The 11,561-nt window shown below is 39.0% G+C and overlaps 2 protein-coding genes, 1 non-coding gene and 1 pseudogene across 3 annotated transcripts; all 4 read left to right on the top strand.

Annotated features, from left to right (window-relative positions):
- Positions 1-1,667: 1,667 nt before the first annotated feature.
- LOC133726582 (probable O-methyltransferase 3) lies at positions 1,668-3,176 on the top strand (annotated as a pseudogene).
- An 887-nt stretch (positions 3,177-4,063) lies between these two features.
- LOC133726581 (monodehydroascorbate reductase 4, peroxisomal) lies at positions 4,064-7,702 on the top strand. The gene is made up of 7 exons (XM_062154157.1): positions 4,064-4,301; positions 4,764-4,815; positions 5,153-5,233; positions 5,361-5,479; positions 5,886-6,105; positions 6,263-6,381; positions 6,796-7,702. Exons 1-7 carry the CDS (start codon positions 4,182-4,184, stop codon positions 7,519-7,521), a joined length of 1,437 nt encoding a protein of 478 aa, XP_062010141.1. The 5' UTR covers positions 4,064-4,181; the 3' UTR covers positions 7,522-7,702.
- A 391-nt stretch (positions 7,703-8,093) lies between these two features.
- On the top strand, positions 8,094-8,165 carry TRNAP-UGG (transfer RNA proline (anticodon UGG)). Its single transcript has one exon. It is a non-coding gene; the product is annotated as a tRNA-Pro (tRNA).
- Positions 8,166-8,353: 188 nt separating this feature from the next.
- Positions 8,354-9,173, top strand: LOC133706782 (large ribosomal subunit protein bL12c-like). Its single transcript, XM_062132323.1, has one exon. The coding sequence runs from the start codon at positions 8,426-8,428 to the stop codon at positions 8,990-8,992; it is 567 nt and encodes a 188-aa protein (XP_061988307.1). The 5' UTR covers positions 8,354-8,425; the 3' UTR covers positions 8,993-9,173.
- The last annotated feature ends 2,388 nt before the right edge of the window (positions 9,174-11,561 follow it).

The raw sequence follows: 11,561 nt of genomic DNA, 5'->3' as shown, positions 1-11,561 counted from the left end.
CTCTCAAAATAACCAATAATAGAAATTCACTCTTACATTACTTCTGCAAAATACTCTTCTACACATACTCAACTATACTAGCCTACTTATATAAGCCTACACTAGACAATGTCATAATGCCATAAATATGGCAATTATAACTGACATAAGTATTAGACCGTAATAATAACCTTAAACGTTTCTAACTCCCATAACCTATATATGAAGCCACTGACTCTCACCATTTTTTTTTTTTTGAAAATAGCAGAGGCACCAATCTAGCTAGGTGTCTCGTTCATATTATTAATAGGGAAAGAGTACATTGACTCTCACCATTATTTTTATCATAATTCTTATCATTATTTTCATCATAATTCTCAACATAATTCTAAATTAATATTATTTCCAACAACAATCAGGCAGCGGATGCGCTAACGGATCATGAGACCAATGCTACCGATTTGGTTTGGCGGGACTTGCCCCCTGATTTTATCCCTCTTTTTGTAATCATGATTGGTTCATTTGGTTGGGTTTCCTTACTTTCGTTTCTGTAGTTCATTTCTTTTCTTAATTAGATTTTGTTATACTTGTTAGATCTTGTTGGTTTTTTTGCGGGGTGATGAGGTTTATGTCCCACCCTGTCTTGATGTAATTTCTTATTTATTAGATAAATTTTTCTCATCTCGGCCAAGTTCATAGAGGAGAAAAAAAAACAGCAGGACCTTGCAATTAGAGAATATTAGTCGACAATTTGTTTGCTAAATCTGTATACTAAATGATGATTTGTACGTATGTGTTGTTATGAAATGCACATTAAGGTATTATTTAGTTAACAAAGTCATATTCAATATATCCAAACTCTATGTCGCAACAGATAAATTGAAATTATTTTAAAAGATTTTCGAACCGCAATAATTTAACAATATCAATCCAATAAACAGTTGATTATTTCTATGTTACTCATACGGACTAAAATTTTCCCTCATTCACTTGGTAATTCAAGACTCTAATATGCTATAAGCACTAGTCTGATTCCTTTTTATTTGTTTCAGAAACTAATATGCTAATGAAATTCTAGGAAGTCTTGGAAAATTATACTTCTCAAATGCACCGGAGGAGATAGATAAGATCCAAGAAACACAAACGTGTGGCATAGAGACGAAACCTCATCCAATTTTCAGTCACACAAATTTCCGAATTATGACAAACCACCCACCTTGGTTTCCGAATTCTGACGAGGGAGGATTCAGTGCACCGACGTGCACTTGCACCGACATAAATAGATGGTTATATTATATTAAATACACTGTTAGGTTATTAATAAAAATATTAATTATGAATATAAGGGTTGAAATCATCTTATAAGTGTTGGGTGATTTGCACCGTCGGTGCATAGAATAATTTTCACACATTCTCATACGTTTTACTCCCTTTATGTTATCCACCGTCTAACCCTGGTCGCGACGCGTGGCAACACACAACTCGCCGGACCGACCCAAATACGGGCCCCACCCATCTTTGCCCATGATCAAAAGGATCGCGATTCGCGACCCATGATTCGAAGGGCATTATGGTACATTCACCCGCATCATACTGTGAATATGCAGAGAGATTTTGATGGTGATCGATCATGTTTTCTTGTTAATCATGTATTGAAATTGGTCAATACATATTAGAACACATAATACATAGAGTTGATCAATATGGAAAGGCCAAACAGCTTTAGACACCTTAAACCAAAAATGGTCAAATGGAGAGGATTCCAACGAGCTGCTCCATGCTCAAGCCCACATATGGAACCACATCTTCAGATTCATAAACTCCATGTCCCACAAATCTGCAATTCAACTAAGTATACCAGATATCATCAACAAACATGGTCGCCCCGTGACTCTTTCTGAGCTCACATCTGCACTACCAATCCACCCAACCAAATCCCACAGCGTCTACCGCCTCATGCGAATATTGGTACACTCTGGCTTCTTTGCTAAGGAAAAGCTGAGCAAGACTGATGAGGAAGGTTATACACTTCCTGATACTTCCCAGCTCCTTCTGAAGGATCACCCCTTGAGCCTAACACCCTTCTTAACCGCCATACTCGACCCTGTTTTGACCAAACCATGGCATCACTTAAGCACTTGGTTCCAAAACGATGACCCTACGCCATTTGACACAGCATATGGGATGACATTCTGGGATTACGGGAACCATCAGCCAAGTTTTGCCCATTTCTTCAACGATGCCATGGCTGATGGCTAGCGATGCTCGGTTGGTCACCAGCGTGATCGACGAGTGCAAAGGGGTTTTTGAAGGATTGGAGTCGTTGGTCGATGTTGGAGGTGGTACAGGAACTGTGGCGAAGGCCATTGCTGATGCATTCCCACATATTGAATGCACGGTACTTGATCTCCCACATGTGGTAGCTCATCTGCAAGGAAGTAAGAACTTGAAATATACTGGAGGTGACATGTTTGAGGCAGTTCCTCCTGCCCATGCAGTTTTACTCAAGGTAAATTTCAGATATAATTTTACCCTAAAGAAGTTTGGATATTCTGTATATATCTTCTATATGCCATTCTACTTATGATTGAAATGCATTATTCTAGGCAACTATTTAAAACACAAGATTAACAGTCACTACTATTTCTAATGCATTATTCTAGGCAACTATTATAATGATTTAACCAATATAAAACTCTGGCCAAGACCAAAGCACTTCTAATGCTTATCGTTATTTTATGTCGCGAGCAGTGGATATTGCATGACTGGAATGATGAAGAATGTGTCAAAATACTTAAGCGATCTAAAGAGGCAATTACAAGCAAGGACAAGAAAGGCAAGGTGATTATCATAGATATGATCATGGAGAACCAGAAAGGCGAAGAGGAATCAATTGAAACGCAGCTGTTCTTTGACATGTTGATGATGGTCCTCTCACAGGAAAAGAAAGGAATGAGAAAGAATGGGCTAAGCTCTTCACTGATGCTGGTTTCAGTGACTATAAGATAACTCCCATTTTGGGTTCAAGGTCTCTCATTGAGGTTTATCCTTGACAATTATATATATATATGACAGCATGTAAACAACAAAGCCATATGTTACTTGACGCTACTTCTATGCGGTACTGCTCTCATTCTGTATCAATAAATAAAAGGTTTTATTTGCTTGTTAATCGGGAAATTTCCTAATTTGCTTCGGAAGTTCATGCTTCAAAAGGTATTTCTCATTTTTCATTTCTAGTTGCACTGACTATTAGGATTTTCTTAATTTTTCCTTCATATAGATATGCTTTGTTTAGAATAATGTCAACTTCCATTGAAAATTGAAAAATTCACTGACAAAAAATAATATTTTCACTGTTATGATATTCTCAAGTAAAGCAGTGAAAAGTGACAGAAAATAATATTTTCACATTGGCTGGTGATTCAAGCTGTATGTAGACATGCATGATAAATTTCAAGCTCTATGTCGTAATAGATAAATTGAAATTGCTCTAAAAGAATTCAGAACGCAACAATTTAATAATATCTATCCAATAAGCGGTTGATTATTTATATGTTACTCATACGGGCTAAATTACCCCTCACTCGCTTGGTAATTCAAGACTCTAAATATATATGCTACAAGTACTATTCTGATTCCTTTTTGTTTTAGAAAATTAGCATATTAAGAAATCCTAGCAAGTCTTGGAAAATTATACTCCTCAAATGCTCCGGAGGAGATAGATAAGTTCCAAGAAACACAAACATGTGGCATAGAGACGAAACCTCATCCAATTTTCAGTTACACAAACCACCCAACTTGGTTTCCGAATTCTGACAAAAAAAAAAAAACTCATCCAAATCAATCCAATTCCAAATCCCCTCCACACTCCCACAGTTGCCAGTAAACAACTTCTTACATATTTACGTTATCCACCAACAGAGACCCATGCTCGCGACGCGTGGCAGCACACAACTCGCCGGACCGACCCAAAATCCAAAACACAAACGGGCCCCACCCATGATCAAAAGAGTCGCTGGCCAATGATCCGAAGGGCATTATGGTAAATTCACCCGCATCACACTCAGTGATTGGGAGAGAGATTTTGATGGTGATCGTGTTTTCTTGGGAGTGTCTTCAAAGGAAGCTCTCCCCAGAATTTAATTAACTATTGAGAACCAGAGGAAGAACCAGAAGAAGAAGAAGAAGAAGAAGGGAAGATGGGGAGGGCATTTGTGTATGTGATTCTTGGAGGAGGGGTGGCAGCTGGTTATGCAGCACTTGAATTCACCAAGAGAGGCATCTCCCATGGTGAACTCTGCATCATTTCCGAGGAGCCAGTGAGTGTTTCTTTCTTTCTTTCTTCTCCATTTCGATTTCTAATCTCATATTCTTGATGGGTCTTCGCTCTTCTCAATTGGGTTCTTGCTCTTTTGCACCTTTGGTTTTGTGTTTTGAGAAGATCAGGGGAGACCAATTGTTACTTATTGTGTTGGGTTCGTGTGAGATGTGAATGAGAGTGTAGTTATGTATGGCCCCATTAAGTAACCATGCTCCTGAATTGGAGTGTGTTTTGTTGCCCCTTTTTAAATATTCTCTATGCTGTCAGTTTAAGTTTCGATGGGTTTAGGGATGAGAGGAGCTGGATTCAGATATGGTTCAAACACGATTGTAACCTTAACCAGAATGAAAAGTACTTGTATCGAAATCTCTCTTGAATTTACTTGTAACATAAGCGATTAAGTGTGTATAAGTGAGTTCTTAGTTTGGAAACTAACAAGGTCACACTTGCATATTTTCAGGTTGCCCCTTACGAGAGACCTGCTTTAAGCAAAGGCTTTCTACTTCCAGAAGGTATACACTCTCTTCCTCAGCCATCATAATTTGTTTGTTTTCGTTTATTTAATCTCATCCGTTTTGGTGCTTCTATTAACATAACCCCTTACCCCAAATAGAACATTAATTTAAAGGGGGGAAAAGAGTGCAAGGTTAATTTTTAGAATCTGCAACTTTTTAACTTATACCTTTATCAATGTGTATTGTTCTACAGTTTCACTTTTCCATAAAACAATGGGTAGGCCAGTATGTTATGGAGTAATTTTGGTACTCCAAACTTGAAAAAGCATTTATATCATATTTCCTTCTGCACAAGTTCCTGATATACTTTTTTATGATTTTTGTTGATTTGCAGCCCCTGCACGCCTTCCATCATTTCACACATGTGTTGGTGCCAATGAGGAAAGGTTAACTCCAAAATGGTATAAGGAACATGGTAATTACTTTGACATCGTACTTATTTACTTCTACGGTAATGAGAATTTCATTGTCGGCATATGCGTTCTGCATATGTACTATTGAAGCGTGATTGTGATTTTGTTTATGTGGCCTTTTCTTCATAGGGATTGAATTAGTTCTTGGAACTCGAGTCAAGTCTGTTGATGTTAGACGCAAGACAATATTGACAGGATCTGGAGAGACTATAACTTACAAGATTCTCGTTATTGCAACAGGTGCTCGGGTATTGAAACTGATCTTATAATTATCTGTTACGTTTTCTTGCTTTAGATGTTCATAATGTAAAAGTGGAAGGATTTTGAAATTCAACTATATATAACAGTTATGTACTACAGACTCACCTCATCCAATATAAACTACAGACTTGAAAAACTACGATAATGTATTAAACCTATGAAAACCCTATTAACTTTTCTACATCTATGTTGCTGTGCTTGCATTAGACATTAGCTTTATAGGATCTAGTGCTATAATTTTAAGTGAGACTAATAGTATTGCAAATGCTGAGGTTATGTAGCTGTATAGTTGGCAAGTTGTAATCGCTAAAAATGCTATAGCTTAGAGATAAGGAAAATAATCATTATTTTATTGATTTGACGGATTTGTGTGCTTCTATGTGTGGAAACTAGGCACTGAAGCTGGAGGAGTTTGGAGTCAAAGGATCAGATTCTGAAAACGTGTGCTATTTACGAAATTTGGTTGATGCCAATAGACTTGTCGACTTGGTGCAATCTTGCCCTGGCGGGAATGCTGTTGTCATTGGTGGTGGCTACATTGGAATGGAGTGTGCTGCATCGTTGGTGATCAATAGAATGAATGTAACAATGGTTTTTCCAGAAGAACATTGCAGTAAGTTCTTTTTCTTTGATACGGTATATTTCTTGTTTATTTATTTAATTTTTTTTATCTCACACCTGTTTTGCCACATTGTTATGTATGGTAGATATCAAAGAGTTTATTTTCTCAGTCTTGAAAGACTGTATGAATAGTTTTTGTCCTTTTGCAGTGGCTCGATTATTCACACCCAAGATTGCAAGTTATTATGAAGAGTTTTACAAGTCCAAAGGAGTGAATTTTGTTAAAGGAACCATTTTGTCCTCATTTGACATTGACCCTGATGGGAAGGTAAATTTTAAGATTGCCTCTTTGTTTTCTTTCTTTCTTTCTTTATTTATACTTATCCGCTGAAGGATTCTTGGAATTTCTGTGGATTGCGTTGGAGGAAATCTACCAATCTTTCATAAATGAATGAAAAATGGACTGATGATTATTGACTGCTCATTCTTCTGTTGTTTGGGACGTATATAAGAGTTTCATTTGTCTAAACATTTTTTGTAGTTTCATACTTTCATATAGTAAGCTGTCCCTATTTTACTAGTCATTTCCTAGTAAAGTAGAATGCCTGCCTTCTGACTTCCTCCTCCTACTTTAGAATATAGATCAAAATTATGAGCTTTGTTATGAAACAGGATAAATATTTCTTTGAATTTAAATGCTAAATTTTGATGTGCTAAATCTTGGTTCTCAACTCATGTATAGGTCACAGCCGTTAATCTTAGAGATGGAAGTAGTCTACCTGCAGATATGGTTGTGGTGGGAATAGGAATCCGTCCAAACACAAGCCTATTTGAAGGTCAGCTGACGCTGGAGAAAGGTGGGATCAAAGTGAATGGAAACATGCAGTCGAGCAATGGCTCAGTCTATGCAGTTGGAGATGTTGCAGCATTTCCAGTCAAACTATTTGGTGACTCCCGTAGGCTCGAACACGTTGACTCAGCAAGAAAAACTGCTAGACATGCTGTTGCTGCAATTATGGAACCAAACAGAGCGGTTGAATTTGACTATCTACCATTCTTTTACTCCAGAGTCTTCACCTTGTCTTGGCAGTTTTATGGGGACAATATAGGAGATGTAATCCATTATGGAGATTTCTCAGGAGGCACATTCGGGGCTTATTGGGTCAGCAATGGTCATCTTGTTGGGTCTTTTCTTGAAGGAGGAACCAAAGAAGAGTATGAAGCTATAGCCAAGGCCACCAGGCTGAAGCCAGCAATTGAAGATGTGGCCGAGTTGGAAAGGCAAGGTTTGGGTTTTGCATTGACTGCTAGTCAGAAACCACCACCATCACCACCTCGTGAAGTTGCTGGTCCTGGCATCATTGTGGAGAGACCAATATATGCTTTTCATGCAACTGCCGGCGTTCTTCTGGCTGCATCAATAGCTGCATTTGCATATTGGTATGGAAGAAAGCGCCGAAGATGGTGAAGAGTTGGTTGGGTCGGATTGTATCATACCCATGTGGCATTTATAGGTTCTAGGAGATTGATAAATACTGCAATATTTGATCATATATGTATTCAAGCAGATTGTAGCTCACATCAATTAATGAACACTAAAGTTAAATACATCTTTATACAAACATCTATGCAGAGCTTTCTTCACTTCATGACTATATCTTGCTATGCCCCGAAGGAGGAGTTACAGAAAAATTGTTGCTCGTAATGCCCCAGTTGCTTGAATTGCAATGACAACCTGTCCTGCATAACCCAGCTCTATGTAACTCTTCAAAGATTAAGTTAGAGTCACCGTATCGGAGTTTTCAATGGTTCAAATGAGTTTGAAAGAAACTTGGTTTAATAACTTCACTTTAGTTCCCACAACTGGAAAATTCTACGCTACATTAACATACCGTTACAGAAGTAGAGTAGTCACATACTAATTTACTAAATGTATGGATTTAGTCTGCCTCTCAATCAAACTAGTCTATGCATATTTGCGAGCAATTGATTTCATGAGTACGGAATGCGAGTTGGATTCCGAAGATAATGTCCATCGGCGGGCATTTGGTCTAGTGGTATGATTCTCGCTTTGGGTGCGAGAGGTCCGGAGTTCGATTCTCCGAATGCCCCTCTTTTTTTTTTTTTTCTCCACCTTCTTCATCCCCTATGAGCATTCTCTGTATTATCTTTTCTACCCTCTCATAAAGGACAAAAATTTCACCATTTTGCAGGTAATTCTCATCATCTCACAAGGCCAAAATCGTCACCTTAAGAAAAATCACCAGCTACATCTTGGACATTAGCTTCACATTTCCTCCTTATCCTAATCTTCTTCTTCCTCTCACACTCTCATCTCCTCCCTCAGACCCAAAATTCAAAACCAGAAAACAATGGCCGCCTCTCTCTCTACTCTCACACTCGGCACTCCTTCTTACCCATCGACCACCACCTCTTCCTTCCCTTCCCACACTCCCAAACCCTCCCTCCAATTCCCCTTCACCCCCCAAAACCCTACCCTCTCCCACCGCGCAACCCACCTCCGCCCCGTCGCCGCCGTCGCCGCCGCCCCGGAGAAAATCGAGAAGCTCGGCGCCGACATCTCCAGCCTCACTCTCGAGGAGGCCCGCATCCTCGTCGACTACCTCCAGGACAAGCTCGGCGTCTCCGCCGCCTCCCTCGCTCCCGCCGCCGCTGTCGCCGCTGCCCCCGGCGCCGGAGACGCGCCCGCCGCGGCGGAGGAGAAGACGGAGTTCGACGTGGTGATTGAGGAGGTCCCGAGCAATGCGAGAATCGCGGTGATTAAGGCGGTTAGGGCTTTGACGAGCTTGGCTTTGAAGGAGGCCAAGGAACTGATTGAAGGGTTGCCTAAGAAATTCAAGGAGGGGGTTTCGAAGGACGATGCCGAAGACGCCAAGAAGCAGCTGGAAGCCGCCGGAGCTAAAGTCGGAATTGTCTGAGGGGATAAGTGCTTCTTAGTAAACGAGCTTTTGTGATTTCTGCGTACTACTTTTTTGTGCATTTTGGAAATTTGTAGGTACAATGTGATTGATAGCTTTTGGTTCGGATTCGATTTCAAATGCATTTGGAATTGCAATGTTAAGGAGAAGAAAAATTTGATTACTTTTGTAGCTTTGATAATGTTGTTCTCTTGGTTCTTGGTATGATATTGTGATGGTCGTGAGGTGTATTGAAAACGTAGATAATGGATAGGGGATTATGGGTTGAACTAGGAGAAGAGTTGCTTCATGTTTTAGCTACTTCATTGGGTGGTGCTAAATCCTTTTTATCCGTTTGTGAACGACCTAAACTTGTAACTAGATGAGGAAGGGATAGTAGCAATGCATGCATTGGAAAGTAGGTACCAAAAAAATGAGATAAATTTTTGAGCTTCTTAGGTGTGGGAAATGAGAGAAAATGATCGAAACCTATATATGCAAGTCGGTGTTTATTTAGTCTGATATATATCGTTAATATTATAAATGGTACTTGAACTTTCATCCGTCGAAGAAATCAGCAATCGAATAAATTATTGATGAACTCATCAACAAAGTTTTATTTCTCGCAAACGCTAGCTAAACTTTGGTCCATCAGACAAAACAACTACCACAAAGGTATCTAAACTGGGGACATCCTGTAAACAACCATGCGTAAATACATTGATTTAGTATTTACGCTAAATGTCATCGAAGACGGTTTTTATTGGTGATTTGAGAAATGTACTCAAGATTAACGAAGAAATTTAACGGAGTTAAAAAATTCAGGGTTCTTTTCGTTATCTTATAGCTTCCATGTAACAACTGGGTTTAGGGAATTAAGCACCCAGGTATGTATTGTTTAGCATCCCTGCTGATCCACTGCTAGGCCTAGCTAGCTTCTCAGCAGCAAGAAGAATTCACAGCCTTAATTGGCACGCAGTTCCAGATGTGTCAACTTTACTTGGGATTCCATCACCTCAAATTTCATAAAGCTAAATCCTTCATCATTTATCAGTTACATTCCTTAATCTCATTATGCCTCAAACAGTCCATTCCCTCGTTCCTCAATGCACGCTTTTGCTTAAGCATTGGGACTGGTTGGACCTCGCTTTTGGGCTTCTTTGCAATCAAACTAGCAAACCCCTTCTCCCTTTCACGCTTTCTCTTAGGCTTTGTATAGTTGGTTTCACCCATTTGCTTTGGCTCTTGTTGAACCTGATCATTATTGTGCTTCTTTGCAATCGAACTAGCACACCCATTATCTCTTTCATGCTTTCGTGTTGTTTTTATACTGTTGATTTCACTCATTGTCATCAAACACACAGAAGAACCAAGTAAAAAAAATAAATAAAGTGATCGTGGCTCTTACTTAAGGGTTTGAAAAACAATTCCTTGATCAGCTGGGAGATCTTAATTAATCCCACAAAAATATGGCAAAATTTAGGCATGTTGGGGCTACTTACCAAAAAGAAATGTCTTACCAAACTCCACACCAACTTAACATAGAAAACCAATATAGAGTACATACCAAAAACATAGTATACAAAGCATATTCTCACAGTTTTCCGAAAGACAAGCAGGAAGGAAATAATAACAGAAAAAAGACAAGGTCAAAACTGCTCATCCCAACTTCATTCCCTATCTTCCCCTACCAATATAGGGAAGAAGACGAGGAAGAAGAGGAGGAAAAGGAAGACGAAGAGGAAAAGGAAAACGAAGAAGAGGAAGACGAGGAGGAGGACGACGATGATCGTGAGCTTATCATATGGAATCCTTCTACTCAAGATACATACAAGTTACCCAAAATCAAAATAATCCCGCGACTTTTATGGATTTGGTTATGATTCCACCAATGAAGATTACAAGGTTATAATAGGCTTTAACAACCGTGAAAGTGAAAGTGACTGGGAAACTAAGGCCCCGTTTGGGATTGCTTAGTTTTAAAAAAAAATCAGCTTTTGTTCAAAATTTTAAATTTTATTGTGTTTGATAAATAAATAAAAAGAAGTTTTAATTGAAAGTTATAGGCCACTGGCAGCAGATTTTAGAAGCAGTCTAGAGGTTGCTTTTAGAAGCAGCTGTGGATCAAAACACACTCTGCAGTTGTTATATGTACTAACAGCATTTTTAAAAATATTATTTACCAAACACGAAACTGTTTTAATTCACAACTAATTATTCTCACAACACAGCAGCAGCAGTTTTTTTTTTTTAAAGTTACAGCAATCCCAAACTAGCCCTGAAAGTGACTGTGAAACTGAAATTAGGGCTTCCAATCCCCCAACAGCCACACTTGCATTCTTTACATTAAAAACAGGTTCATGGAAGATAGTTAAAAATCTACACCGTCAGAAAGTGCTATGGGCCGGGGCGCTTATTGAACGGAGCTCTACATTGGCTAGAGGACAGCTACAGCTTTTTAAGATTCACAATCATCTCTTTTGATCTAGCCGAGGAGAAATTTCAAGCTTTATTGCCACCACCCGATATTTGCACGACAGAACGCACCATCCACCTCAAAATTGGGACGACTATTGGGAATTCACTCTTC

Source organism: Rosa rugosa, chromosome 1, assembly GCF_958449725.1.
Source record: "Rosa rugosa chromosome 1, drRosRugo1.1, whole genome shotgun sequence".
NCBI classification, from domain to species: Eukaryota; Viridiplantae; Streptophyta; class Magnoliopsida; order Rosales; family Rosaceae; genus Rosa; species Rosa rugosa.
Note: the sequence above shows the minus strand (reverse complement) of the source record. Positions and strands in the feature narration are given on the sequence as shown.